Source organism: Oncorhynchus nerka, linkage group LG5, assembly GCF_034236695.1.
Source record: "Oncorhynchus nerka isolate Pitt River linkage group LG5, Oner_Uvic_2.0, whole genome shotgun sequence".
NCBI lineage: Eukaryota > Metazoa > Chordata > Actinopteri > Salmoniformes > Salmonidae > Oncorhynchus > Oncorhynchus nerka.
In genome coordinates, this window is record NC_088400.1 from 49542361 (window position 1) to 49560821 (window position 18461).

Here is an 18461-nt window from a genome sequence, read left to right on the forward strand (position 1 = left end):
TCGGATGACTGCCTTGCCTGGTTCACCAATTACTTTGCAGACAGAGTTCAGTGTGTCAAATCGGAGGGCATGTTGTCCGGTCCTCTGGCAGTCTCTATGGGGGTGCCACAGGGTTCAATTCTCGGGCCGACTCTTTTCTCTGTGTATATCAATGATGTTGCTCTTGCTGCGGGCGATTCCCTGATCCACCTCTAAGCAGACGACACCATTCTATACACTTTTGGCCCGTCACTGGACACTGTGCTATCTAACCTCCAATCGAGCTTCAATGCCATACAACACTCCTTCCGTGGCCTCCAACTGCTCTTAAACGCTAGTAAAACCAAATGCATGCTTTTCAACCGATCGCTGCCTGCACCCGCTTGCCCGACTAGCATCACCACACTGGATGGTTCCGACCTTGAATATGTGGACACCTATAAGTACCTAGGTGTCTGGCTAGACTGCAAACTCTCCTTCCAGACCCATATCAAACATCTCCAATCGAAAATCAAATCAAGAGTCGGCTTTCTATTCCGCAACAAAGCCTCCTTCACTCACGCTGCCAAGCTTACCCTAGTAAAACTGACTATCCTACCGATCCTCGACTTCGGCGATGTCATCTACAAAATGGCTTCCAACACTCTTCTCAGCAAACTGGATGCAGTTTATCACAGTGCCATCCGTTTTGTCACTAAAGCACCTTATACTACCCACCACTGCGACTTGTATGCTCTAGTCGGCTGGCCCTCGCTACATATTCGCCGCCAGACCCACTGGCTCCAGGTCATCTACAAGGCCATGCTAGGCAAAGCTCCGCCTTATCTCAGCTCACTGGTCACGATGGCAACACCCATCCGTAGCACGCGCTCCAGCAGGTGTATCTCATTGAGCATCCCCAAAGCCAACACCTCATTCGGCCGCCTTTCGTTCCAGTACTCTGCTGCCTGTGACTGGAACAATTGCAAAAATCGCTGAAGTTGGAGAATTTTATCTCCTCACCAACTTCAAACATCAGCTATCTGAGCAGCTAACCGATCGCTGCAGCTGTACATAATCTATTGGTAAATAGCCCACCCATTTTCACCTACCTTATCCCCACAGTTTTTATTTATTTACTTTTCTGCTCTTTTGCACACAAATATCTCTACCTGTACATGATCATTTATCACTCCAGTGTTAATCTGCAATATTGTAATTATTCGCCTACCTCCTCATGCCTTTTGCACACATTGTATATAGACCCCCCCTTTTTTTTTCTCTACTGTGTTATTGACTTGTTAATTGTTTACTCCATGTGTAACTCTGTGTTGTCTGATCACTCTGCTATGCTTTATCTTGGCCAGGTCGCAGTTGCAAATGAGAACCTGTTCTCAACTAGCCTACCTGGTTAAATAAAGGTGAAATAAAAAAATAAAATAAAAAATTTCAATCAAATGTCACTTAATTTCATCCCAATATCCCATCAATGTGAATAATAATAATGTGAATAATACATCAAATATTTGGATATAATTCATCTAATTGGATATTCAGATGTCCTTTCAATACCGCAAGATGATGTCAAAGATCCATTCAAATATTTCACACTTGATATCCTGCTGCTGCTTCCCTGCCTTTAGTAGCCTGATGCCTGAATGATTCATTGTTGACTAAAATCCTGTTCAAAGAGAAACAATTGGATCTATACATCTTAAACGCGCAATTGGTCTATTGATGAACCTGTTGACCCCCTGACCCTAAATAACGCATCATATTGATCAAGAAACTAAGAAGTGGTGGCTGACATTAGCCAATTTGTCATATTGGGAATACATAAGCACACAGCACAGTTATGCTGTAGTAACATCATTTCAAATTGGCTACCTATTGCTAGACAAGAGGACAGACAGACTCGAATAAAGGTATAGGAAAACAAATTGAGAAACAGACATGCAAGGGCAGTTAATGCACAGTAATCCATACACAATGTCTGCAATAACCCAATCGGACCAATCTGTAAGCACAGTTTATTGGCACACATAATGGCAAAGCATATATACCAGACATCAGATATGACACAAAACATCTCTGCGATATAATGTACAAATTGTGCAGAGTTCTAATAATACCAGGTTCAAACAACATCAGAAATGTGTTAGCTTCCTTACAAATGCACAAATAAATACACAAAGGATCTTATAATAAAGACATCCACAGTTGTCTTCTTGCCATTTTAAAACAAAATCCAACATGAGGAGAGGAATTTAAGGAAGAATAGTCAATTAAAGAACAACTGGTAACACAAAAACAGGGGTTTTCAAACTGCAATTCTGTAGGGCCTTGAGTATGCTGTTATTTTTTTCTGGATTTGTGGCTAATAATGAATGTTTTCTTAATCTCTACAATGAATAAATTGAAAACATTTTCAAATGTTAACAATTTTAAACATTTCTTAAACATGGTTTAATATCTGATCTGTGCACTAATTAATTGACTGGATATAAACATGTCAAAATGATCAATGAGCTTCTTATAGCTGCAAAAATCTGTCGGACAAGACAACAGAATCCGAAAGGCCCCATAGAAATGTGAAACTAATGCAAATAAAAAAAGATAGTGCGAGACAGCTGCCATGTACAAAATGGTTTCAAAATGGTGGCTAATCTTAAATGGATAAAGTTGTATGCCACACCTCTATTTGAAGAGCTACAAACCTTGTAACAGTGTTCCCAAATGGATGAACCCCCCCACCAAAAAATGGCTGACCAACTCAAAAAGGTACATATATCAACAAAAAAAATTAAAATCATGCAGGAAAAAGATTTAAAGGCCCATTGCAGTCAAAAATGTGATGTGCCTGAGATGTATATATATTTTCACACTATGAGGTTGGAATAATACTGTGAAATTGACAATATTATGATGTTGCCCTTTTAGTGTAAAAGCTGTTAAAAATTCTTGCTTGAGGAATTGCTTTTTGCTAAGAGGCTAATTTTGTTTCTTTTGACATTTTCATTTAAAACAATCACAATGAGGTACTTAATTATTACCCAGAAATAATTTGATATTGAGATGAAAACAACTGCATTAGAACTTTAATATCAGTTTGGAATAGGTCAGTCATTAAAGGGAAAGAACAAAGACAAATTCCAAAATAATAAAAAAATTAAAAAAACATGAATGCATTGGTGTATGTCAGCAAAGTTTACATACTGATTGGCAACGTACAAATCTGAATGCAAAGTATTTTGGGGAGAAGCAAAAGAACACCAATAGACTACAAACACGATCGAACAGGTTTGCGGTGAAATAACAATCGGCGATGACTGCTGTAATTCTGGAAAGGAAATCCTGGAACACGAGTATCCACTTCAAGTTGTCCATAGTGGTGAAACAGAGTCACTTTCCTTTTAATTGGAAATCGGAAAAAACAACAACAACAACAACGTAAATAAACCAACAGCCAAATTAATTTCCAATAAAGATGCAAATGCTCAAGACGACGACGTCTCGGCCGTGGTGGATGCAGTTTGGTGGCTGAGTAAAACCTCGCCGGTTCGTTCTCATTGAGGCTGATGCTCTTAAAAGAGACATTTTGTTTTAGATGTTATGTTTTGACTTCTACTGTCAACTGTCCCAGAGGGGTCGCAACCTGCAGGTCAAAGGTCAAAAGGGCAACACCCACAGAATCCCATTACAGTTAAAGCTCAAGGACTGAGAAGGTGTCCATGAAGGAGAATTCAGATGAAGACACTGGCCTTGTGTCATTCCCAGAGCAATCCCAACTTCCCTAACACTGGGAATTCCCACCAAATCCAAACAAAGCAATTCTAGGAAAAATGGGAAAAAAGAAAACCCAGTATTGTTTTATGTCATCATTGCAATGCATACAACCTGTATGCATTTAGATGGAAAAGTAGTCTTTATCGTATGGATATTGCTGTGCAATGTCAGTCAGTTCTCTGTCTCAGTCTCTCTTCAGGATGTTACAGTGAAGTCGGAAAATAATTGTTCTGGTATTTGGTGGAGATGATTGACCATGACGTGGAAACATTTGCCAACGGGGTTCAATTCAGTACGATTTGAGGTTTTGGAGGGCGCTGCCCTAGTGGGCCAAATAGGTACAGTTTTTTAAATAGATATTTTCCCTCTGTGTTTTACTGTGAGGGCAACATGGTGTCATTAGAAACTGTCCAAAATAGTGACATTTAACCATTGGAGTTAAATGTCACCCAATTGTACATATGAGAGTTGGGGCACTGACTGTGCTCTTGGTATCCTTGGTCTCTGTGTGTTTTACTGTGACGACTGCGGCGCTGTGCTCTCGGCCTTGCTGTCCTGGCTGTTGGGCGGCTTGCTGCCCCATGGGCTGTTATTGCCGAGCGCGGGCGAGCCGTTGAAGTCATCCTCGTCGTCCAATCCGTTGGTGGCATCGTACTGCGTGTTCTCCAGACGCGTGATTAGACGCTCGTCCTCGTCCCCGAACTCCCCGCCCATCAGGGTGGGCTCGCCCACCACCATTACATCCTGGAAGACAAATGAGAGAGGTCAAAGGTTAATGTCAGGTTAAAGGTCAGACATTTTAAGATACACATTGTTGCATGTGTGAGACGTATTGAATTCTGAGAGATGATATGTGATACATAGAATTTATTATATATTGATTATACTATATTGATCATGTACATTTTATGGTGTGATCTGCATGTTATACTAACTCTAAATCTTTGTCACAAATCATGTCGATAACTACATGAAATGTACAGGTAACTGCCAAAATAAAGGAAACACCAACATGAAGTGTCTTAATAAGGCTTTGGGCCACCACGAGCCAGAACAGCTTCAATGCACCTTGGCATAGATTCTACAAATGTCTGGAACTCTAAATCAAATCAAATTGTATTGGTCACATACACATGGTTAGCAGATTTGAATGCGAGTGTAGCGAAATACTTGTGCTACTAGTTCTGACACTGCAGTAATATCTAACAAGTAATCCAACAATTCCCCAACAACTATATAATACACACAAATCTAAAGGGGTGAATGAGAATATGTACATCTAAGTATATGGATGAGCGATGGCTGAGCGGCATTGGTAAGGTGCAGAAGATGGTATAAAATACAGAAGTCGGAAGTTTACATACACCTTAGCCAAATACATTTGAAATCAGTTTTTCACAATTGCTGACATTTAATCCTCATAAAAATCCCGTCTTAAGACAGTTAGGATCACCACTTTATTTTAAGAATGTGAAATGTCAGAATAATAGTAGAGAGAACTATTTATTTCAGCTTTTATTTATCACATTCCCAGTCGGTCAGAAGTTTACATACACTCAATTAGTATTTGGTAGCATTGCCTTGAAATGGTTTAACTTGGGTCAAACGTTGGGTCAACCTTCCTACAATAAGTTTCGTGAATTTTGGCACATTCCTCCTGACAGAGCTTGTGTAACTGAATCAAGTTTGTGGGCCTCCTTGCTCGCACACGCTTTTTCAGTTCTGCCCACAAATTTTCTGTAAGATTAAGGACAGGGCTTTGTGATGGCCACTCCAATACCTTGGCTATGTTAAGCCATATTGCCACAACTTTGGAAGTATGCTTGGGGTCATTGTCCATTTGGAAGACCCATTTGCGACCAAGCTTTAACTTCCTGACTGATGTCTTGAGATGTTGCTTCAATATATCCACGTAATTTCCCTTCCACATGATGCCATCTATTTTGTGAAGTGCACCAGTCCCTCCTGCAGCAAAGCACCCCTACAACATGATGCTGCCACCCCCGTGCTTCACGGATGGGATGGTGTTCTTCGGCTTGCAAGCCTCCCCCTTTTTCCTCCAAACATAACGATGGTCATTATGGACAAACATTTCTCCAAAAAGTACAATCTTTGTCCCCATGTGCAGTTGCAAAACGTAGTCTGGCTTTTCTATGGCGGTTTTGGAGCAGTGGCTTCTTCCTTGCTGACCGGCCTTTCAGGTTATGTCGATATTGGACTAATTTTACTGTGGATATCGATACTTTTGTACCTGTTTCCTCCAGCATCTTCACAAGGTCCTTCGCTGTTGTTCTGGGATTGATTTTCACTTTTTGCAGCAAAGTACGTTCATCTCTAGGAGACAGAACACCGCTCCTTCCTGAGCGGTATGACAGCTGCTTGGTCCCATGGTGTTTATACTTGCGTACTATTGTTTGTACAGATGAACGTGGTACCTTCAGGCATTTGGAAATTGGTCCCAAGAATGAACTGGAATGTGGAGGTCTACAATTGTCTTTCTGAAGTCTTGGCTGATTTCTTTTGATTTTCCTGTGATGTCAAGCAAAGAGGCACTGAGTTTGAAGGTAGGCCTTGAAATACATCCACAGGTACACCTCCAATTGACTCAAATTATGTAGCTTCTAAAGCCATAGCATAATTTTCTGGAATTTTCCAAGCTGTTTAAAGGCACAGTCAACTTTGTGTATGTAAACTTCTGACCCACTGGAATTGTGATACAGTGAATAATAAGTGAAATAATCTGTCTGTAAACAATTGTGGGAAAAATTGTGTCATACACAACCGACTAGTAGGTGTCCTAACTGACTTGCCAAAACTCTAGTTTTTTAACAAGAAATTTGTGGAGTGGTTGAGTGGTTGAAAAACAAGTTTTAATGACTCCAACCTAAGTGTATGTCAACTTCCGACTTCAACTGTACATGTGATGTGAGTAATGTAAGATATGTTAACGTTATTAAAGTGGCATTATTTAAAGTGGCATTGTTTAAAGTGACTAGTGATCCATTTATTAAAGTGGACAATTATTGGGTCTCAATGTAGGCAGCAGCCTGTCTGAGTTAGTGATTGATGTTAAGCAGTGTGATGGCCTTGCTGTTTTTCAATCTCTCGGTCCCAGCTTTGATGCACCTGTACTGGCCTCGCCTTCTGGATGGTAGCAGTGTGAACAGGCAGTGGCTCGGGTGGTTGTTGTCCTTGATGATCTTTTTGGCCTTCCTGTGACATCGGGTGCTGTAGGTGTCATGGAGGGCAGATAGTTTGCCCCCGGTAATGCGTTGCGCACCACCCTCTGGAGAGCCTTGCGGTTGAGGGCAGTGCAGTTGCCATACCAGGCTGTGATGCCGCCCGACAGGATGCTCTCGATTGTGCATCTGTAAAAGTTTGTCAGGGTTTTGTTGCGCCTTCACCACACTGTCTGTGTGGGTGGACCATTTCAGTTTGTCTGTGATGTGTACGCCGAGGAACTTAAAACTTTCCACCTTCTCCTCTGCTGTCCCTTCAATGTGGATAGGGGGGTGCTCCCTCTGCTGTTTCCTGAAGTCCCGATCATCTTCTTTGTTTTGTTGACGTTGAGTGAGAGGTTGTTTTCCTGACACCACACTCCGACTGCCCTCACCTCCTTCCTGTAGGCTGTCTTGCCATTGTTTGTAATCAAGCCCACAACTGTTGTGTCATCTGCAAACTTGATGATTGAGTTGGAGGCGTGCATGGCCACGCAGTTGTGGGTGAACAGGGAGCACAGGAGAGGGCTGAGCACGCACCCTTGTGGGGCCCCAGTGTTGAGGGTCAGCGAAGTGGAGATGTTGTTTCCTACCTTCACTGCCTGGGGGCGGCCTGTCAGAAAGTCCAGGACACAATTGCACATGACGGGGTTGAGACCCAGGGCCTCCAGCTTGATGATGAGCTTGTGGAGGGTACTATGGTGTTGAATGCTGAGCTGTAGTCAATGAACAGCATTCTTACATAGGTATTCTTTTTGTCCAGATGGGGATGGGGAAGTGTGCAGTGTGATGGCAATTGTGTCATCAGTGGACCTGCTGGGGCAGTATGCAAACTGAAGTGGGTCTAGCGAGGCCGGTAAGGTGGAGGTGATATGATCCTTGACTAGTCTCTCAAAGCACTTCATGATGACAGAAGTGAGTGCTCTTGGGTACAGGAAAAATGGTGGCCATCTTGAAGCATGTGGGGACAACAGACTGGTATAGGGAGTGATTGAATATGTCCGTAAACACACCAGCCAGCTGGTCTGCTCATGTCCTTGTTAGCGAGCCGTGATGGTGGCACTGTATTATCCTCAAAGCGGGCAAAGAGGAAGCGTGACGTGGCTGGTTTTCCTTTTGTAGTCTGTGATTTCCTGTAAAACCTGCCACGTGTCTCGTGTCTGAGCCTTTGAATTACGACTGCCCCTGTACCGGCATTTTGCTTGTTTGATTGCCTTGCGGAGAGAATAACTATAATAACTATAACTATTATATTCAGACATATTTCCAGACCTCTTTCCATGGTTTAATGCGGTGGTTCGCGCTTTCAGTTTTGCACGAATGCCTCCATCCATCCACGGTTTCTGGTTAATGTAGGTTTTAGTCAGAGTGGGTACAACATCTCCAATGCGCTTCTTTATAAACTCACTCACCGTGACATCGTAAAGGTCGTTGGAACATATTCCGAGACGGTAGAAGCAAGATGGCGTCATGGTCGGATTTGCCGAAGGAGGGCGGGGGAGTTTGCATTGTTGTTGTTTGCATCACGGAAGTAGTGGTGGTCGAGAGTATTACCCCTGCGCATAGTGAATTCAATATGCTGATAGAATTTAGGTAGCTTTGTTCTCAAATCTGCTTTCTTAAAATCCCCAGCTACAATAAATGTATCCTCAGGATATAGGATTTCCAATTTACATAGAGTCCAGTGAAGTCCCTTGAGGGCCGTCTTGGTGTCTGCTTGAAGGGGAATGTACACAGCTGTGGCTATAACTGACGAGAATTGTCTTGGTAGGTAAAATGGCCGACATTTGATTGTAAGGAATTCTAGTTCGGATGAGCAGAAGGACTTGAGTTCCTGTATGTTGTTATGATTACACCATGAGTCGTTAATCATAAAGCATACACCCACGCCCTTCCTCTTCCCAGAGAGGTGTTTATCTCTGTCGGCGCGATTCATGGAGAAGCCCGATGGCTGAACCGATGGCTGAACTGTGGGCCGTTGTTTTGGGTCAGCTACTGGGATTAGATCCATTGTCCTGGGTGGTGGTCTGAAGAGAGGATCCGCTTCGGGAAAGTCGTATTCCTGGTCGTAATGTTGGTAAGTTGATGTTGTTCTTATATACAATATTTCTTCCTGGCTGTATGTAATAAGACTTAAGATTTCCTGGGGTAGCAATGTAAGAAATAATACATTAAAATACAAAATACTGCATAGTTTCCTAAGAACTCGAAGCGAGGTGACCATCTCTGTCAGTGCCATTTTGCATCTTCTATTGGGGGGATGCAACATCCTTCTTCCACAAGAAATGTCATAATTTGGTGTTTTGTTGATGTTGCTGGAAAACGCTGTCTTAGGCGAGACTCCAGAATCTCCCATAAGTGTTCAATTGGGTCGAGATCTGGTGACTGAGACGGCCATGGCATATGGTTTACATCATTTTCATGCTCATCAAACCATTCAGTGACCATTTCTTTCCTGTGGATGGGAACATTTTCATCCTATTGGGGCATAGCCATGGTAGCCAAAATAATGGCCTGCCCATTATTTATATAATAATGGCCTGCACAGTTTTTATACATGATCCTAAGCATGATGGGATGTTAGTCACTTTCTGCACTATGCAGAAATCGCTCAGGGATTTCCTGTTTGCTAAAGTTCTAATAGATTGACGAATTTCTGTTTATGTGACAAAACAAGCAAGTATAGTGAAGAAAGAATCAGTGTACCATCTAAACTGCTGTGAAACATCTTGTCCATAACCAAAATTATTGTATTTTCAGCTGTTGAAGCTGATGTACAAAACCGAAAGTAAAAGACGCAAAAACAAAACTTAAAAACGGGAAGCATAGAAATAGTGCACATAGAAGAGATCCACCGCTTCTTAGACATGCTTTCAATGAGAATGACAGACCTATAACTCACATTTCTATGTGAATTTGGTCAGGTGGCCCACAAAAGTTACATATTGCTGCTTTAAGGCTTTCTGTGTTCCTGCTTGTTGCTGAATAATTTGTGTCTCTATGCATGATATTCCACCCAAAGCAATTAAGGGTCAAAAGGGCCCTAAAATGGTCAAAAGCTAAAACACTAGAGGACATTGAGGCTCATCAAGACCAGTAGCCTACACAAGTAGCCTACCCCTGAGCTTCTAATTCTAACCCAGACACCATATGTTGGTAAGGCGACGCGATGCGACACCATTCTATTATAGCTACAAGAAAATGTTTACTAAGGCTGTGATTCAATTCATTGCGCAGCGCGCTAGACAGCTGGCCATGCAGATTTTAAAGGCATTTTCTCCGACGTTAGCGGAGGTTGCATTTACGGTTAACGCTGCAGATGTCGGCTCAATTGGAAGTTATCTTTAAATGTAAAGTGCTACAACACAATGCTGATCAGATTGAATCCCAACCTAGGATAAAACCTGTATAGAGCATTATGCTACAACCCATAAGCTGCCCATGCTATCACAGTCTTCTGTGGCAAGTGAGTCCTCTATCCATTTCTACGACAACTACTCATGAGCTTCCAACCCGTCTAATTTATAAGCTGGTGTGCTTCAACTGCTGATGATGTGTGTGTGTTGCTTCATCAAAGGGGTAAAGCCCGGAGCATTACCCTTGGCTGTGTGTTTTGACACAACCCCCTGCCACTCCTGCAATAACAGTTGGTGCATGGGGGGAATTTTCAGGAGTGTGTGTATGGCTGGTGTGTATGGCGAAGCACCGTGAAACCGGTGAACCCGCATGTACAGGATCGACCCCGCTCTGAGCACTCTGTACAAATGAAAACCCCTCCCACTGATGAAGTGGAATATCCTCCCCTTCCCGCCCCTCACAGACCAATCAATAGTAATCATGTAGGACATATTTCAAGGAGATGACCCCTTGTGTTGAGGTCACAGATGAAAACATAGGGATTTGTATTCTTTGGATGATTCTTTATTTGCACTGTGAAGGAATTGGGTGATGCTAACTCTCTATTTTGATATGTACAGGTCTAAAAATAAGTAACAGTATTTAGGAGATGCAATTCAGTACTTCAAGCAATATTAGATTATTGATTACCGGTAGTTATAAATATGTGATCAAATGGACTATGTTAGGACGGTGTTGGCTGTTCTATGAAGGCTGAGTTGTACATCTCATCTCCCCTGGTCTGCTAAAGCTTCTTTCTCCTCAGCAGCCCACAACCTCCCGCTGCATCTTGGAAGGCAGCCGCACAGTTAAATGGAGCACATGCTTCACTGCCCATGTGTGTCGACGCGGCGTGGCATGGGAGCTCTCGCTCCCCTCCTCTGATGCGCACGCACACACACAAACACAGACACACACATACATAACTGCACCAAAGAGGCTCCGTATGGGGTGGGGGGGTAGATTGTTTATCCGAGACGCAACACAAGCCTCTTTTCAAAAACTTCTCTCAAAACCCCTAGCGACCGCCACTACGCCTTAAATCGTGCTAATTAATTTAGGTGAGCTTTTTGACAAAATTACAATATCCACACAGATTTTTTTCATTTGTATAGCTAATTAAGTCATTAGCTCAAAACATGCTGATTGCCAACAAGCCTTGAATTCACCATCTGTTCCTGTGAAGTTGGCTGTCAACCTACCTCTGCCCCCCCCCCCACCCACCAATGACAACAGCTGGTAGTCAGACTGGGATTGGGGGGAGTGTTAATTGTGATCTAATTAATAACGTTTTATATACTCATCTCATTACTTATCGTCTTTAGCTAGCCCTGAATGGAGCAATGGACTGTTAAGACAGCTAAGAATGCTCATTGTCTGACTATCAGTTACTTTATTAGCACATTTTTGAGGAATCAGACCCCCTTGGCCCCCTACTCCTTCTGTGTTTGCAGGTCTGAAGGAACTGGACAGGTGTAAGCAATATGGTGGATGCTCCCCTATGCCCATTGAAGGGCAGGACCTTCAGCATAAGCCTATCTGGTCCCTTAACTATGGGATCGGTGTCCCCCCCCACGGGACAGTTGAGCTAACGTAGGCTAATGTGATTAGCATGAGGTTGTTAGTAACAACAACATTTCCCAGGACATAGACATATCTGATATGGGCAGAAAGCTTAAATGATTGTTAATCGAACTGCACTGTCCAATTTACAGTAGCTATTACAGTGAAATAATACCATGCTATTGTTTGATTAGAGTGCACAGTTATGAACTTGAAAATGTATTAATAAACCAATTAGGCATATTTGGCCAGTCTTGATACAACATTTTGAATAGTAATGCAATGGTTCATTGAATCAGTCTAAAACGTTGCACATACACTGATGCCATCTAGTGGCCAAAATTGAAATTGCGCCTAACCTGGAAGAGTACATTGTGACCTTTCTCTTGCATTTCAAAGATATATTTTACCAGATCTAATGTGTTATATTCTCCTACATTAATTTCACATTTCCAAACACTTCAAAGTGTTTCCTTCAAATGGTATCAAGAATATGCATGTCATTGCTCCAGGTACCTGAGCTGCAGGCAGTTAGATTTGGGTATGTCATTTTATGTGATATTTTTTTTTAAAGAGTTCGATCCTTAAGAGGTTTTTAAGATCTGCAAACACAGAATGCGTAGGTAAGGGCTCAGGATTATTTTCAGGGGTTCCTTGAGGTGAAATGTTCAGAGGGGTGCATATAGCAATTCATCAAATGAAGCTAACACGCAATCATATCTGTTCTACGCAATCCATTTCTACCTGAACGTTCCAAAAGAATCCATCAGCAAACACATAGTAGCACTCTGCATGGTTTTCAATATCATTTCAGGCTAGCAACCAGTAGAGGTCACTGTTGAACAACACAACAACCCCCTCCCCCTCACTTCCCCATGCCCCCCCCCATTCACCCCCTCCCTCCCTTTCCTCGCCAGGGTCCACTTCTTATTGTCATTGGGCTCACGTAGGGCCTGTGCTCAGCCAACGAACGAACAACTTCTCAGACAAAGCTAGCTGGCGTGCAACATATGTAACCAGCATGTTTCCGCCGCTGCTCTTAAAGACGCGTGTCAACGTTAGCCATAGGAAGTGTGTGTTTCAGGATTGGGGAGTAGGGAGAGAGGGGGGGTATACAGATATGTGATAATGAGAGATGGCGCTGAGCCAAACAGCAATCCACCGAGAAAACAATTGTGTGTGTGGGTGCGCATGTTTGTGTATGTGTGGTTGTCTGAGTGATTGAGTAAGAGATAGAAGGGGGGGGGGCGTGAAAGAGAGTGAGAGGGAGTTAGTTGGAGAAGGTGTGTGTCTGTGTGTGTGTGAGAAAGAGCGAAAGAAGAAGAGAGAGAGAGTGCGAGGCAGATCCAGAAGGAGCAAGAGAGAGGGCGAGCTTGAGTTGGAGAGGGTGTGTGTCTATGTGAGTGTGTGTGAGAGAGAGAGAAAATATATACATGGAGAAAGAAAGAGAAAGAGAGAAAGAGAGAGAAAAAAGAGAGATGCACCGTGGATTTAAAAGCATGACCTGCAAAGCACCGTGTGGAACAACCCAACCCAAAACAAAGAGAGTTCACAGTTCCCCAGTCTCCCTGCCCCCTCCCTCCTAAAAACACCCCCAGCCAGAGGGACCACAGTACTAAACGGTCAGTATGACTCCTTGCAGTCCGTACACGCTGTACGTCTAGCAAACCCAGTGAGTGATAATGAGAGAGTACTATAGCCTGTGCAAACAACTGAAGCGCAATAGCACTTTATCCCCCGGAGCGATGTGAAGCGTGAGGTGCAACACTCAGTGGTTTAAGTAGGTGTTTAACCTCAAACTGTGTCGAGTGGCCCCGTTCTATTGCCATGTCGAGGAAGCAAATGCGGGATAGACCAGAGCCATGGGGCGCCGGGTTGATAACGCCATCCCCCAGAGCAGAGGGTATAAACGAAGCAACAAAGATACTTCTCGAATTCCAGATTAATACTTCAGTAAACATATTATGGCGGTAGATTGATAGTCCTATAAATGAATTGTTGCGTTCCATTTACATGTCTTCCTGCCTGTGCATCTGTAGTAGTTGTGCATAAGGGTTTGTATGTGGTGTATAGGGGTGTAAGAGAGGGCCAAACCGGTAGAGCTGATGCTTACAGGTACCTGACTGGAGAGGCTGAAGTTGCTGGCAGGGCTTCTCTTCTTACTGTTGGCATTGCCCACGCTGCTGTTGGCGCTGCTGGCAGAGTTCTTCCTTTTCCTCCTCTTCGTCGTTGTCTGTCTCGTTGGCTCAGCTTTGGCACGACCAGCAAAGGAAACAAGAGCCATGGCGGACAACATAATGCATATACCAAGGTAGGGGTAACACATATACACACGTGTGTATGGAGACATGTACACACACCTATGCAAGCATCCACAGACAGACAGACAGACAGACAGACAGACAGACATACATACATACTCAAACACACACACAACCACACACAATACGCACAATACTCAACAACTCAAAAATGATCCATGCTTTGTTAACATCCGAGGTGAAATCAAAAGGCGTTAACATCTCCCAAGACATGCACCAGTAAGAAAGAACCCCTGTCATATTTGCATAATTGCTCAACAATAGACCGTGCTGCTTGACTTAACGTGAATGCCATAATGACCTTGGTGTTGTACAGTTCTCGATAGCCTCTCCACATTAAGATGACTCTACTGGGATAGATAACATCGCCTTTTATCCTACTGTATCTACAGTATATCTGTAGTTGTACAGGCTTCTGTAGCCATTTATATCTTTTGTTTTGCTGTGATTTGCCTTTGTGAGTCAGATTGTATGTCTGTGTGCATCGCCACACAGAGTAGTGATGCACAGTGTGGTGTTTAAGCAAACAATTTCCAAGTGATGTAGAACGAAACACGACAGTCATCAAATTTCGTCTTCGCGTTCGGCACCGGTGTTGAGCAGTCATGACGAAAACACAAAGTACACGACAATGTATTTCATGGCATTCCGTTCAGAGAGAATCGAATGCAGCTCCCCTAGACTACTTCGATCTCTATTGAAAACTATACGAAGACAGAAAAGGTACCTTTTTTGTGATTTGTGGGGAATATTTCCGTTTTGAAGTTCTGTGGGTGTCCAGCTAAAACCGGAGCCAAAATTAGTTTTGTTTTATTGAAGTGATTAATTATTTTCTGTAATTAAATGCCAGACAGAGAGAGAGAAAGAGAGAAATGAAAACAGAGAGAATGAAGGAGAAAAAAAAGTACATTCCCTGCAACAAAGATATTGCCTAAACATTATTACTGTAGAAGACTTGCAATTATGAAAAGTCATTTTTTTTATGAGCTAGACATTTAATGAATAAATTAATAAAAGATGCAATTAAAAAGCATGTATGTCCTTGATCATTCATCTAGTGTAAAGTATTGAAATAGGTTAAGTAGAGATCTTAACAGTACTTATATCTCCAAAATAGTGTTTCTGAAAAACATCATTTATTAATACATTTATTTAGCCATTTTCACCAAGTGTTTGTAAGATAATGTTATTCCTCTCAATCTCATTAATATATATATATATCATCTGTGCTCTTCAAAAAGATGTCTGAAAATGAAATACATTTCTAGAGGTTCTTATACTAATCCCACCAAGGGAGATACTTTAGTATTCAAAAGCAAACCAGCAACACACACTGAGTGGACAAAACATTAAGAACACCTGCTCTTTCCATTACATAGACTGACCAGGTGAATCCAGGTCACTTATTAAATTCACTTCAATCAGTGTAGATGAAGACAGGTTAAAGATGGGTTTTTAAGCCTTGAGACAGTTGAGACATGGATTGTGTGAATGGGCAAGACAAAAATATTTAAGTGCCTTTGAACGGGGTATGGCAGTAAGTGCCAGGAGCACCGATTTGCGTCAAGAACTGCAATGCTACTGGGTTTTTCAGGCTCAACAGTTTCCCGTGTGTTAACCATCCAAAGGACATCCAACCAACTTGAAACAATTGTGGGAAGCATTGGAGTCAACATGGGCCAGCATCCCTGTGGAATGCTTTGGACACCTTGTAGAGTCCATGTTATTCCTCTGAATCAATATTAGGTGTTCTTAATGTTTTGTATGCTTAGTGTATCATTTATCTGAGTAGATAACATAACTGGGGAGCATACACACATTTTTTAAATAAAAAATATAATGTCTGCAACTACAACCAAATCAAATTCTCTATTACTACTACATTTTAATGTTTATGGTTGTCACGAGAACCTATCAAAATTAAGTCTATTACCAATTCCCATCCACTACTTTGACAAGCCTGGGTACAGGAACATGAAATCCTTTTCTGGCATCACAACTGTTTACCTTTATGTTGAACAAAAAACGCACTAAAACTCAAATCCATTTCCACAAAAAATACTTATCAGCGCATAAATGCATCTGTGCTTCCTTCCTCGCTAAAACAGAACCATTTTCCTGGTCCGAGAAGAATTGGAGGAAAGATGAAAAACTTGACTAATGAGGAAACTACAATTACAGTAGACTGGCATAGTTCAGTTTGGTTTTGTTTAAAAAGCTGCACAGCTGGACGGACGAGCTGTAGTGGCACACGAATAACGTATGACCAGCTAAACTGATCCAAGATCTGTTTCAAATGACAAAAGCTACCATTTTAATAACCTGGCTGTACAACCAATACAATGTGAAGTATAAAGTCCACAAGTCTGGAAACCAGCAATGAGTCAAGGCAACATGTAACACATACAGTGCCTCGGAAAGTATTCAGACCCATTGCCTTTTTACAGCTTTACTCTAAAATGTATTTTTTAAATTCCCCAGCAATCTACACACAATGCTCCATAATGACAAAGCAAAAGCAAGTTTTGCAAATTTATTAAAAATAAAAAAACAGAAATAACTTATTTACATAAGTATTCAGACCCTTTGCTATGACACTCTAAATTGAGCTCAGGTGCATCCTGTTTCCATTGATCATCCCTGAGATGTTTCTACCACTTGATTTTACTCCACCTGTGGTAAATTCAATTGATTGGAAATTATTTGGAAAGACACACACCTGTCTATGTAAGGTCCCACAGTTGACATTGCATGTCAGAGCAAAAACCAAGCCATGAGGTCGAAGACAGGAGACATGATTGTGTCGAGGCACAGATCTGAGGAAGGGTACTAAAAAATGTCTGCAGCATTGAAGGTCCCCAAGAACACAGTGGCCTCTATCATTCTTAAATGGAAGGAGTTTGGAACCACCAAGACTCTTCCTAGAGCTGGCCTCCTGGCCAAACTGAGCAATCGGGGGAGACGGTCCTTGGTCAGGGAGGTGATAGAGAACTCGATGGACACTCTGACAGAGCTCTAGAGTTCCTGTGTGGAGATTCCAGAAGAACAACCATCTCTGCAGCACTCCACCAATCAGGCTTTTATGGTAGAGTGGCCAGACGGAAGCCACCCCTCAGTAAAAGGCACATGACAGCCCATTTGGAGTTTGCCAAAAGGCACCTAATGACTCGCAGTCCATGAGAAACAAGATTTTCTGGTCTGATGAAACCAAGATTGAACTCTTTGGCCTGAATGCCAAGCGTCACGTCTGGAAGAAAAGCTGGCACCATCCCTACGTGGTCACAGCATCATGCTGCGGGGATGTTCTTCAGCGGCAGGGACTGGAAGACTAGTTAGGATCGAGGCATAGATGAACAGAGCAAAGTACAGAGAGATCCTTGATGAAAACCTGCTCCAGAGAGCTCGGGACCTCAGACTGGGGCGAAGGTTCACCTTCCAACAGGACATCAATCCTAAGCACATAGCCAAGACAATGCAGGAGTGGCTTTGGGACAAGTCTCTGAATGTCCTTGAGTGGCCCAGCCAGGGCCTGGACTTGAACACCATTGAACATCTCTGGAGAGACTTGAAAGTAGCTGTGCAGCAACGCTCCCCATCCAACCTGACAGCGCAGATCTGCAGAGAAGAAATGGAGAAACTCCCCAAATACAGGTCTACTTACTTGTAGTGTCATACTTGTAGCGTCATACCCAAGAAGACTCGAGGCTGTAATCACTGCCAAATGTGCTTCAACACAGTATTGAGTAAAGGGTCTAAATATTTATGTAAATGTACTATTACATTTTTTTCTCCTTTTTTACATTTATAAATTAGCAAAAAAATCTAAAAACCTGTTTTTGCTTAGTCGTTATGGGGTATTGTGTGTATACTGATGAAGAAAAAAAACGATTGAATCAATTTTACAATAAGCTTGTAACCTAACAAAATGTGGAAAAAGTCAAGGGGTCTGAATCTGTTCCGAAGGCTTCTGGATCCCCAAACTGCTATCAGCTCCTATACGGTTGATATTTTTGGCATCTTAAACATTTTTTTCACTGATCCCTAACACCATACAACATGCAATTGAACAAAGGTTTATCCCCTTGTGGGCAATTAGACAATGACAGTTCAACGTCTCCTTTTTCAAAGAGTCTGTTCAAGAAGATTCTACGCTCAATGACAGTGGAAACAATTTTTTTTTTTTTATAAAAGTAAAAATTCAAACCTCTGGGGAGCTATC

The 18461-nt window shown here is 42.3% G+C and overlaps 1 protein-coding gene across 6 annotated transcripts in view; it reads right to left on the reverse strand.

The window, feature by feature from the left end:
* Positions 1 to 1971: 1971 nt before the first annotated feature.
* The window catches only part of LOC115129561 (LIM domain-binding protein 2), an 86646-nt gene continuing 70156 nt past the window's right edge, over positions 1972 to 18461 (reverse strand). Inside the window, exons 7-9 of one of the 6 annotated variants that reach the window (XM_029660048.2) lie at positions 14970 to 15023; positions 14041 to 14171; positions 1972 to 4488 (exon numbers count right to left, since the gene is read on the reverse strand). In XM_029660048.2, coding sequence (XP_029515908.1) covers positions 4258 to 4488; positions 14041 to 14171; positions 14970 to 15023 — 416 coding nt within the window. In that variant the 3' untranslated portion in view covers positions 1972 to 4257. Of the gene's footprint in view, positions 4489 to 14034; positions 14182 to 14967; positions 15024 to 18461 lie in introns of all 6 variants that reach the window. The other 5 variants (XM_029660047.2, XM_065018721.1, XM_065018720.1 and 2 more) reach the window with 5 other exon arrangements.